Source organism: Rhyacophila brunnea, unplaced genomic scaffold (assembly GCF_057557595.1).
Source record: "Rhyacophila brunnea isolate RB1 unplaced genomic scaffold, BYU_Rbru_1.0 scaffold_13, whole genome shotgun sequence".
Lineage (NCBI taxonomy): Eukaryota > Metazoa > Arthropoda > Insecta > Trichoptera > Rhyacophilidae > Rhyacophila > Rhyacophila brunnea.
The window spans coordinates 23,009,539-23,022,578 of NW_028232785.1; the positions used below are offsets into that span (position 1 = coordinate 23,009,539).

At 35.9% G+C, this 13,040-nt stretch overlaps 1 protein-coding gene across 2 annotated transcripts; it reads left to right on the forward strand.

Annotated features, from left to right (window-relative positions):
* Window positions 1-1,973: 1,973 nt before the first annotated feature.
* Window positions 1,974-8,595, forward strand: LOC147076962 (uncharacterized). Of its 2 annotated transcripts, XR_015069745.1 has the most exons (4): window positions 1,986-2,239; window positions 5,313-5,465; window positions 5,588-6,210; window positions 6,296-7,487. XR_015069745.1 is itself a non-coding variant. In XM_085941403.1 (3 exons), exons 1-3 carry the CDS (start codon window positions 2,063-2,065, stop codon window positions 5,840-5,842), a joined length of 585 nt encoding a protein of 194 aa, XP_085797529.1. In that variant the 5' UTR covers window positions 1,974-2,062; the 3' UTR covers window positions 5,843-8,595. The 2 variants fall into 2 exon arrangements, 1 of the variants encoding a protein (XP_085797529.1); XM_085941403.1 differs by having other exon boundaries at window positions 1,974-2,239; window positions 5,588-8,595.
* Window positions 8,596-13,040: the final 4,445 nt, after the last annotated feature.

The window sequence follows — 13,040 nt, forward strand, 5'->3', positions numbered from 1 at the left end:
AAAATATGTCGGCGAGGTCTTTACTACTTGCAGTAGGCATTAACGCCTTGGCGAGGTCTCGCTTGTTTAAGAGGAAGGCATAAGGGTCTTCTTCAGGACGCTGTGCTGTGGTTTTCAGTTCGTCTTGTTGTTCTCTGGTCCTGGCAGGTGACTCAAAGTGACGGCGGAGTCGGTTGGTAAAGGTCTCCCACCCATCGTCTGGAGACACTGTTCTGGCCCAGGACTTGGCTTCGCCTTTCAGCTGCCCCAAGGCACGTCCTGTCCAGTTATCCTCTGGGGTTCTATCCAACCGGAAGAACTCTTCGCATCCGGCCAGAAATGTAGCCACCCTATGTTTGGGGTTACCCCCAAACGTCACTTGTAGTTCTGGCTTATGTGCCCACGGTTTATATGGTAGTTCTGGTCGGGGCACTACCATCGGAAGTACACATGGTATACTAGGTGTGGTCACTTCGGTGCGCGGACTGTCATTAACAAATGGTCGCATTGTTTCGAAATTAGTCGCGAACGCGTTGTCCGTGGAGGCCACTTCCGTGTCGATAATCGGGTCGGCCATGTTTAAAGAGTCTTCAGATGTCTCCTTGTTGGTGTCGGCCTTCGTTTGCGAACGTGTCCGCATTGACATGTGCACTCGTTTAGTTTTTTTTTTTTTTTTAAAAAAACAACAAAAAAAAAATATTTTTATTTTAATTTTTTTCGGTCCTCATGGTTGCGGGATCGGCAAATCCGTACAATTCACAAGCCGCATATGTTGGGCGCCACATGATAAATCCAGGGTTCCGGTCTAGCTCAGACAAAGTTCAATTCGAACCCTGGTATCACAATTTTTTTTTAGTAACTGGTAAACTGTCGCTTTTTATTCTTAGTATGGTTTTTTTTAGGATTTGGGGCTGGGTAAAATAACGCACCGGAATTAGTTTTATAACGGCAGGGTATATTTACGTCGATGTCATATAATTATTACATAGTTTTATAGTTTCTTTTACAGACACAATATGTTTTTTTTAAAGAATTATTATAGGTTATTCATAACACACAATTTATAAGCGCAATTGATTCCAAAATATTTATATCCCCGAGCTGGTTACTTATAATATACAATAGCCGCGAAATACTATCGACACGTGATTTTTTTTTTAATAGTTTATGTTACCGAGTACGAAATACGTGTCCCGCATCTTACTATTTTCGTCATACTGAAGCCATCTTGAAATTCATCCCCAACGGTTTTTTTCTTGGGCGACGTTGCATATCTCCAACGGTCAAAGACAATGTTGCCGGACGACTTTTAACATTATTTTCTATTTCGGAATCAACGCTGTTAAATTGTTTACATTTATTTTGTACGGCACACTTACGCGTTATTACAACGTAGTGTCCGTACTGCGGATTTTTTTATAGATCCTAATTTTACATATCTTACGATTTAGTTATGACGTAATACTCTTTTTCTTCTCCTAGCACGGCCTAACATTCCTCTCTTTCATTCACAATACAAGTTATTACAATTTATTGGCGTTTTGCCTACACATTCTACTGACATGTTTAAGTGGCAAAAGCCCAATTTCATTCGTCGTCTCGCATGTTTTCTTATTTATTCAGGCCTGGTCTTCCACGAACCGTGTCCTCAGCCTCAAAGACAGGGGCCGTGGGACTTATTTCTGGAAAGAAACGTCCCTCTGGGTGGTCAAGGGTGCGGCTCGGTACAGTTTATTTGACTACGAGGCCAAGGGCGTGTTCAGGCCACTCTACACCCCTAAAAGGTACTCTAGGTATAAGACGTGACAGTACCTACCGTCAAAATACTATAATATTAAAAATCGGAAAGCAGTTAGTATTCACATCGGAAAAGAATTATTCGACAATCAAACTCATGCTAAAAGTACTAAAATTTGGAATTCTGATGACAACGCGTACAATAATTATTGTTGAAATTCTATATAATTATTACCTCTTGGAATGCGAACTAAAAAGGTGGCAACACTGGAATATAGAAGTGATAAGGAGTGTTAGAAGACGTTAAGCTAGTGACAGCTGATATTGATATTAAATACCGCGCAAAATGGAAGTAAAAACCGATATTAAGGATGAGATATTGCCAGACGACACGGCGGAGTTGATCGGAGACGGTGCATATCAATGGATTGACGTAAATCACTTCAAAAGAAAAGGTGGATTTGACATGTCAGTCAAACAGGAAAATATCGATGACGATAACAATAGTATCCACTTAAAAGAGGTAAGTGGATTCCTAATTGTTGTTTGACATCAAAAAGGCTTATACAATGGTTTTTCAAATTAGTGAAAGTGACACAGTTTATCGTAATGTGCGAAAACTTTACGGTGATGGGCAGCGGCTTCCTAGAACTAGATCCCCTCCTTTCGCATTTCAGTATTCATTCCCCTCGCCTTGAACGCATTTGACATATCTTATAAGTGCGCGGTATCAGTCATTTAGACGTGATAATAATGGCGAAAGTTTTGAAAAGTGACAGCAGGAAGTATATAAGTCATCTTATCTCCTACGTACTATGAAGAAGAAAACGACAAAATAACATTTTTCGGCTGCTTAACAACGTAATCGAAATGTTGCCGCGATGACAGCTACAAAACTCACTTAAAATTTTAATGTGACGATATAAAATTTATCCTAAACTAGTTTGGATACAGTAGATCTGTATTTCACGCCCTTGATTCTCTGTGGAGGTGTCACGAGGACGCCTCCGAGTTCGGTTTGCAAGCCCCTCAGAAGAAGGGTGATTGCGCCTCTGACTTGGACGTGCAAGTCGAGGGGTAGAACCCCCGCAAGAGCTGCCAGTGCATCTGTTGATGTTGTACGGTAGACCTTTGCCAATGAAATCAGGGCTGTAGCAAGGCATGTAGCATCCTCTTAACATGCGCTGTGGATGCCTTCGTGTGCCAAACGCTGGAGGCATATCCAGCGATTCCCACAAAGAAGCTTTAGGGCCAAGTTACTGCCGGCCATGCACGCCAGCTTTTGGTTGGCCGCATTTGCCTTTGCTACGCTCGTCGACCAGTGCCACAATTGGACATTTGCATCTGCCCCTATAATGATTTGTTTGCCTTGACAGGCTTCAAGTATTATGTCTAGCTGCTCCGTACAAAACAGGGTAGAGAAGCTGTATTTAAAGTAAGTTGAGATAATTACGAAAGAGTTCCTCCTGTTATCAGCAATCTCTGCTACCGCGAAGAGATCTTCGGAGAGGTGCAGCACGGCCAGTGCGGGATTTATGATGCATATGCACGACATAGCCTTGTCGCTGGCTTGTATGACCCTTGTTCCATTTAGTCCTCGACTGGTACCAACAGTATACGGCTCTTGTATTAGCAGTACGTCCAGGTTCTCGTCGCCAGCCGTTTTTAGTAATTCAGCTGAAGTATCTCTGCCCCTACCCACATTGATTTGGCCGAAGCAGATCATTGTGTGGCATAATTCGTACGGCTATGCTCCATAGCTACCGCGTGGAGCCAAGCAGGTCACTCAGGATCGTTCAGGGAGTGGCCGCTTGGCTTCCTGAACTTAGTGCATGCCGGACACATAGGCGGTTCTTTGGTTTTAGGACAGTCTGCTATGTCGTGTCCTTCTGAGGTGCAGTGGCCACATGTGACTACCTTTACGGAGCACCTTGAGGCCATGTGGCCGTATAGGTATGTGGCATTTGTGGCACTTGAGCACTCCACAAAAGTCTCTAATGTGGAACGACTCCCACCCCATGTAGAGTCGTCCATCGACTAGCAGTGCCTCGCGCACTCTGGGTGAGACCGTCATCACCATGTGACAGGTCTCTGATCTTGTGGCTCAGTTTGATAGACGATGTCTCCTCCTCATTAGGGCTTATATTGCTTATGTTGTTGATTGTTGCCTCTTTGAGGTCGCTCTCTTTGGTGTTAGACGTTACACTGAATATTATGACTCTTGGTAGCTTTTTATCTGCCACTCGGGCCCTCAAACCGGTTTCCGTAAGTCCCGGAGCGGTCAGCAATAGTTTGGCCTCATTGTCGGACTTAGAGTGGACAATTACTCCGCCACCTCTGATGTTCCGGATTCCGGTTATTTGGACTTTAAGCTTGTCCGGGCAATTGTTTTTCTTACGACCTCTTTTGTTTTGGTCGAGTCTTGTGATAACACCGACCGACGGCGTTCGGTTGTCATATAATATAATATAAAATTATTAATTATTGGGATTATTTGTAATTATTTGAAATTTGCGAAAATATAAAGGTACAGGAAGGTACAAGTAGAAGGTACAAGTATAAAAATACAGGGTTTCAGGAAGTGGGAAATAATATCTTCTAATCCTGACTATACTCACAATACTTCGAAATCGAAAACCATCGATAAGATCAACAGGAGCGCTGCCCCAAAAGTTTCCGGTCTTCAGTAATAGGTACTATTAACCATAAACATTTGAGTAGGCATTGACTTTTACCAATGATTTAATGACTTCTATATTGTATTGTTTTGTAGTGGTGAATACAAGAGATCGTTGCGAGTTACGACTTTCGCTCCATATTATTTTCTATTTGAATCTACGAATATTCTCGTTACCCGACAAGGACAATAAATATTGTTTTATCGCTCGAGCTAAGCGCTAGCAGTTTATCAGTGATGTTGATAATCGGCGAGTAAACTTCAACCGTAAGTTGGTCGAGTAAATGATGAACCCTCTTGATTAACCAAATATCTAAGTAACACTTTTAGTTAAATTTAGATGAATTTTGTTGCTAACACATTTTAAGACATTTCGTAAGGCTTTTGCAGCTGTTCATTGGACGGCGTATTTTCAAATAGATGTCGGCTGATAAGTATGGTATGGTTTTTATATCGCTACCATGCATTTGCGCCCAAACTGTTTACACTACATTCCAACCCTAAAATGGGATGAGATTAACCCATGCTCTTTTCTACCAAAGTATTGTTTTTAGTCTCAAATTGTCATGATAAATGGTAAATAGCCATGCATGCCGCGTCAAATTTGCAAAAAAAACACGGCATTTTCGTAAAATCTACCGTATATGTACCTAGGTAGGTAATCCATCAAATGATGAGACCCCTCACTGACATTTTTAGTTTATTTGTATATCGGCAGGTTAAAGGTACCTACCTGTCCAATGAATTATCCGAAACTAAGACTAAATACGTGAACCGCATTTATCAAACGCAGGACTATACCTTAAAAAATGACGTCATGATATTCTTAAAGTATTATAATCAACCAATTTGTACGAATAGTTTAATAAAATTATATTATTATAAAAAAAATTACATAATATTATTAATGTTATTTTAGATGCGCGAAAACGGTCTGATCAATATAAAGTCTGAGAATAGTAATGAAGTAATCGTCATCAAAGAGGAATTTTTTGACAACGCAATCCGCCAAACCGGTAAAAAGAGTCCTCAACCTGGCTGTTCCGATCCTCAATATATGCCAATAGATCAGGTATTTACATACATTACTTTTCAAAACACATTGTATAGTTAGTATTAGTGAATACAATTATTACTTTGTACTCTAAAATTGTTTAATACAATTAATGAATTAGCAAACTGTTCTTTGTGTAGGTTTATAGCCAGCAATGTTTAACAGTACGTCACAGTAAATCAGTAGACATCGGAAGAAAGGAGACAGTTGACAATAGCTTGGACAACGACATCATAGCACCTGCAACCAGTAATATCAAACGTATGATGACACAGCATTCAGAAATAACTATCGATGAACAGAACTTCAAATTGGAAATTCAGAAATTATACTTGCCTAAGGTGGTGCGAATTCAGTTGAGAAGAGTTACATATTTTCCACGTAACTTTGTTTGAGAGGATTGTTATGGAGTGTTTGAATCTGAAAATTATCTAAATTGTCACTACGTTTCATGCATGAAATCTCAGCTTCCCAATTCATCCAAGTCGCAGACGGATGAAAAACATTATAAATGCGATGTATGTTTTAAAAAATTCATAAAAATTAGTAACCTGAAAAAACATAAAATGACACATTCTGGTGATAAACCACATCAATGCGGATTGTGTTTAAAAAAATTCATGACAATTAGTCATCTCAAAAGACATAAAATGACACATGTTGGTGAAAAACCTCATCAATGTGTTAAGTGTTTAAAAAAATTCATGACAATTGATCATCTCAAAGAACATAAAACGAAACATACTACTGAAAAACCACATCAGTGCGATGTGTGTTTTAAAAAATTCATGCGAAATCTAAGTCTAAAAGAACATAAAATGACACATACTGGTGAAAAACCACACCAGTGCGATGTGTGTTTTAAAGAATTCATGCGAAATCGTAATCTAAAAGTTCATAAAATGATACATTCTGGTGAAAAACAACATCAGTGCGATGTGTGTTTCAAGAAGTTTATGCAAAGTCATGATCTTAAAAAACATAAAATGACACATACTGGTGAAAAGCCATATCAATGCGATGTGTGTTTTAAAAAATTCAAGAGAAATTGTGATCTTAAAGTACATATAATGATGCATTCTGGTGATAAACCACATCAATGCGGATTGTGTTTAAAAAAATTCATGACAATTAGTCATCTCAAAAGACATAAAATGACACATGTTGGTGAAAAACCTCATCAATGCATTGAGTGTTTAAAAAAATTCATGACAATTGATCTTCTCAAAGAACATAAAATGAAACATACTACTGAAAAACCACATCAGTGCGATGTGTGTTTTAAAAAATTCATGCAAAATCGTTGTCTAAAAGAACATAAAATGACACATACTGGTGAAAAACCACACCAGTGCGATGTGTGTTTTAAAAAATTCATGCGAAATCGTGATCTAAAAGTACATAAAATGACACATACTGGTGAAAAACCACATCAGTGCGATGTGTGTTTAAAAAAGTTCATGAAACATCGTGATCTTAAAATACATATAATGACACATACTGGTGAAAAACCACATCAGTGCGATGTGTGTTTCAAAAAGTTCATGCGATATCGTGGTCTTAAAGTACATACAATGACACATACTGGTGAAAAACCACATCAGTGCGATGTGTGTTTCAAAAAGTTCATGGAAAATCAAGATCTTAAAATACATAGAATGACACATACTGGAGAAAAACCACATCAGTGCGAGGTGTGTTTTAAAAAGTTCATGCGATATCGTGGTCTTAAAGTACATAAAATGACACATACTGGTGAAAAACCACATCAGTGCGATGTGTGTTTGAAAAAGTTCTTGCAAAATCATGATCTTAAAAAACATAGAATGATACATACTGGTGAAAAACCACATCAGTGCGATGTGTGTTTTAAAAAATTTAACCGAAATAGTAATCTCAACCAACATAAAAAAACACATTGTAGTGAAAAACCACATTAATGCAAGTTGTGTTTTAAAAAATTTAAACGAATTAGTAATTTCAAAGCACATAAAATGATACTTACAAGAAAATTGTGTAAGTCTAACATCGCTACTTTACAAAAGAGACAAAAAACAGTGTAAATTTGTCAATAATATATTCAAATATAATAAAACATACAGGTAATATTACAAATAGACGAAGAAACATAAAAAGAATATAAAATTTAGAAAAAAATACTCAAAATTACATTAAAACTGTAGATACACATATTTCTCTGAGTACATTATTAACCAGAAACTTATTTAAAGATTTTATTACGAAACTGACGCTATTAAGTTTAAAAATGATGCATACTTATACTTAATAAAACTTACGAAAGCTTTTAAAATAAAATTTAACAGTAGTTATTTACTCAAATTACCAGCTAAAAACTAAATATGACACTGTTTGCAATAAAATATTAAGTTGTTAAAATTAATATTGTAATAATCGTTCATGTGGTTGTTTATCATAAAAATCATATTAACAAGAGTGCATACTTTGTTTTAGTGTTTGCAAATCTTGTCGTTTTCTTCCGTCTCGAATATATAGTTGTGGTAAAATGTTTGCTTGTTGGCCTCGTTATTATTCAATGTTCTTCTGGTTTCGTAATGTTCTTCGGTGTGTCTTGATTATGTGTGTCTATGTTATTGTTCTCTTAGGACTGTAAAAGAGAGCTTTTAAATGTGTTACTTGCGGGTCACCCACTTTCCAGCCACGTCTCATCGACGGTAATGTAAATGTAATCGAGCATTTGAAAGTGTATTGTTTCTGTTTTGTGCGAAACAACCGTCACTCCAAAAACATACCTATTACCTTAGATGAATTTTTTTTTGATAGATGCGTTTTTTTGGAATAATTTCACTTTCAAAGAAATATACAAGTATTGAAGCCTACTGATTAGCTGTCACTACTCCACCTTCTGTTTCATTCCACAGAAAACAGTAATCTTCTTTTGTTTTTATATTATACACTGTAAAGTTATGTACAGGGAAATCACGTGTGTGTTGTAGAGTTCTCCTTTCGAGCATTATTTTTTGTTTGGGGAGTGAGGGACATCATAACATTTGTTGTACTGATTCAGACACCTTCGCGGGTGTAGGCACATCAACTGACGAAAGTTTCATTGCAATCGGACGAATGGTATATGAACCATACGAATAAAAGAATATACAATAAAGAAGCCGAAGAAAAAGAAGATTGTTGTACTAATTCAGAAACCTTTGCGGGTGTTACCACAACAACTGACGAAGGTTTCATCGCAATCGGATGAATGGTGGAACCATATGAATAAAAGAAGATATAATGAATAAGAAAAAGATAATTTTTCTAATTCAGAAACATTTGCGGGTGTGCACACAACAATTTACCAAAATTTCATCGATATCGGATGAATGATTAAGGAACGCATAGGACAGACAGACAGGCAGACTTTCATTTTTATGTATAAGATATACTCTATAATCTGCGCGCAAGTGCAAGCAATAAGTTGACAAAGTTTTATCGCAATCGGATGAACGGTATGACAGCGCATGAAATACGAACAAACAAACAAATAAATATTGATTTTTATATTATAGATTATAATCAAGGAATCGATATTTCAAAATTAGAAGTATTTTTTTTATATACTAGGTTATACTAGGAAAATTATCTAAAAGTAGGTATGATATATTTACAGTCTTAGAGGTATAGACTTAATAGTGCGTATACGTTCAAGTAGCGTAGTTATTTATATTTATTAATGTGTATTATTTCAGCATAATAAACATGATATTAAAATATATTTAGTGGAAACTATATGATCGGAGAATTTTTTTTGTTTAATTATTCTTATGTAAGTAAGTACATTATTTTAATGTGTTTTAAAATTCGATTTTTAAGAATACTTAATAACATGATACAATAAGATCACAGTGTTTTAAAATTATGTAGGGAATCGATATTGCAAAATTATAACTATTTTTTCATGCGGTGAACGTGATAACGCAAGTCCACACGGATGTTATCCTACCTAATAACATCCCTCGTTCGCTTCGGATGAATTAGCCACCCCCACTCTCCGTGAAATGACAGCGTATGTTGGTTGTTCCATTAGGCGGCTATAGACGGACAGTTCTCGTAACAGGTTGAACATGGCACAGACAATAACTGTTCAATAACTGTACGTTAGTGGCCACACCACAGATCAGTTTAACTACCCCATTTAAATTTGTCGAACTGTCAACAGACGTGCCCATATACGTACCGTTATTGTCTGTGGCAGATCAAGTGTCAAAAACTGTGGAGGTTATGTTCGCGGAGATCATACGCAGGGGTACCTACCTAGTGTTAAATTAGTTTTAAGTAGGGTATATTGAACGATATTGATTTTGTTAGATTTATTATGATTACAATTTATTGTTTGTGTAAATATATGTCCAGATTCTTTTATTTTGAATAAATTATTCATATTATACTAATTGTTGTTTTAATAAAATGTCATTAAGATAAAATACATACGTATTGTTTTATTTAAATCAGGGTTATATACATTAAATTTATGTAATATGTTTTATTCAATCACCAAAACATTGGTTTTGAATAATATATATTAATTTGGTACAGACATATTTTAACATTAGCATAATACTAAATTTACGTACATATTTCTTTTGTCTAGATTTATTTTACATCAACAATAAGAACATCGTATTTTGTTACATCCAAAATTTATATATTTTTATTACTATTGCCATTTTTCATCGTAAGGGCAACTATAAAAAACCTAGTTGACACTTCACAATATTCGTAATTATATAATATGAGTAGCAAAAGAATACGCAACAAAAATAATATACTTTTTATCGAACGAACTTAGAAGATTATGACAGAACTGTCACAATTTGCCGCCAAATCGCGCCAGCTACTCCTACTTTACGACACAGCTAGCTAACGTCACCCGAAAACTTTCGGTGAGTTGAAATTCCAACAGTTTTACAAAAACACGGGAGTGGGAGGTCGCTAGCAGTTTGAACATGGCACACATCTGACAGGTCGAGAAGTGTCCGTCTATGGGCGCAGCAGACTATCTACCAAAGATAACTATATGGCCGCCATTACGTATTAACTGGCATGTTCAACCTCTTACGAAAACTGTACGTATATGGCCACCTATTATAACAGATCGAGACACGCCGTGGTTTGGTAATGGCATACATTTATCGATGCCTGATGCCCGATGATTATACACGATTATATGATAATTGCATGTAATATACACAGAATAAAATGTTAAACAATGACTACACAGTATTAAAAAACACATTTTACCTTTTGAAGCAATCGATTAGCTTTTAAAATGCCAATTTTCTATCGGCCCACAGAGTGGGCAGCATGGGAACGCGCGTAATTTTTTTTACCATGGTAAGGGAAAGGTTAAAAGAATGAATGCCGATGAAAGAATTTGAAAAATAATGTAAATGGTATTATATAGATCAATAATTTTATTATATACCTAGTTATAAAATTGAATAGCATGTAAGCATTATAAATAATAAGTCTTATATTAAATAGGTAAACTCGTTAGAAAATAAATAATAGTATAATGTAATTATGTGACCGCGTGAAAAAAAATCAACGCTTGTAAAATATGTCATTTCAAGTCTCTGACTACTGAGTCATATCCAGATAAGTCGTCCACAGGCCAAACGGCCGCAATGATCCCTTTGTTATCACAATAGGTTACTGTTCCAGGTTGTTTCTTTTGGGTGAGGTGATGGTTTCAGTAGATTGTGATAGAATGTAGGCCGAAAAGAATTCAGTTTGCGTCTCTAGCTAAAATTGAAGTGACCTTGCTCCGCGAAAGTATTTTAATTTATAAAATCGTTGTTTCATAATATTAAATATTTAAGAACATAATTGAATAATCGACAACTTTACTATAAAACTAAATAATCATTAGGATTATAAATAAACACCTGTTAATTGTATAATAAAGAGCGGAAAATATACAAATAAATATAATTACCAGTCAACCAGTGGTTTTATTAATTACTCTGTTCATCCGTAATCATATAGAGAAAACTCAGCTTACCTCCAACCTTCGCCATCAATATTGCTCTGCGTTTATCTTCCTAATCATACAACAGTATTTTCAACTAGGCAGACAGTTAAATTAAGACAAGAAAGCGAGTTAATTCTTTTTTCAAAATCGTCAAACGCCATTACGCAAATTTGCAGCATTGAATTCGATCGAAGCGCCACCTTGCAGATTTTTTCCGAACTAACTTTCTATACAAAACAGAATTAACTGAAAATGAATTCAATTCATCGTGTTCTGATATGTTCTAAACGTTTCAAATTTCTAGCTGGTCGGGAAGTTTATTAAAAATCGTTTGCAAGATTTGTACTTGACGAACAAGAAAACTTGGTAATAAAGAAGTTAACCTTTCCGACGAACACCATGTTTAATAGTGTTCCTTCAGAACGCCTCAATGGATAAGTCAAACCCAAACCATGAGAATGATAATCGACCTGTTGACTTCAACCGTAAGTTTGTTTAGTAAATGATGCGCCATCTTGATTTACCAAATATCCAAGTACCTAACGCTTTTAGCAAAATTCGGATGAATTCGATGCGTAATCAATTTAAGAGTTCGTAAGGCTTTTACTGCTGTTCATTGGTCAGTGGATTAGTCAATGGATGTCGGCTGATTAGTATGGTATGGTTTTTAAATCACTATGATGGATTTACGCCCAACACGAATGAGTAAGCTACATTTCCACCATAAATGGGGTACGATTAGACCAATGCTCTTCAAAACTTTTTGTAGGTACCATTCTACTCAATTATTAGCATATAAGTGTGCAGAAAGGATATCACTGAACATATAAAGCCACGTGCTTATAACAAAAAAAAAAAGACAAAGATTTTTCATTTAACCTAATTTTTTTTTGTGAATCCTGAGTTCGACACAGTTCTGAGCTATCCCAGAACTTTTAAACAAAATACTATAATAATATTATAAATCGGAAAGAAGTTGGTATTTATATAGGAAAAATTATTCTACATTCAACAATATAAATTCTGATGACAACGCGTACTATAATTTTTGTTGAAAAATATTATATTATTCTTGCTTGGAATCAGTGTTGCCAACCGTACTATAATTATAGTATTTGTACTATAATTTTGGTCCGCGTACTATGTACGATAAAAAACAGGTATAGTATGCCCAAAATACTATAATTTTGAATATCTGGAAAAATATGTAAAAAGTACTAAAATTTCGATATTTCCGTTCGACAAATGGGTTCAAAGTACTAAGTAATTTTGCAATATAAGAAGATTTGGAGAACTTTGAAAAATAATTGCTGGAAAAACGTAAAAAAATCCCTTGACTTTGGTTTAAAAAGAAATTTCTTGAATTCATCGGTAAGCATTTTTGGTCGGAAGAGATACCTAAATAAAAAGGGGTCTCGGAGTTTCTCAAATTCTCGGTTATTTTTTTCTGAGATACAAAAAACCTATACGAATTCAACAGAATATGACAACGCGTACTATACTTTTACCCCAAATACTATAATTTTGGAGGCTCTGTACAATAATTCCACTTTGAAAAGATGGCAGCACTGCTTGGAATGCGAATT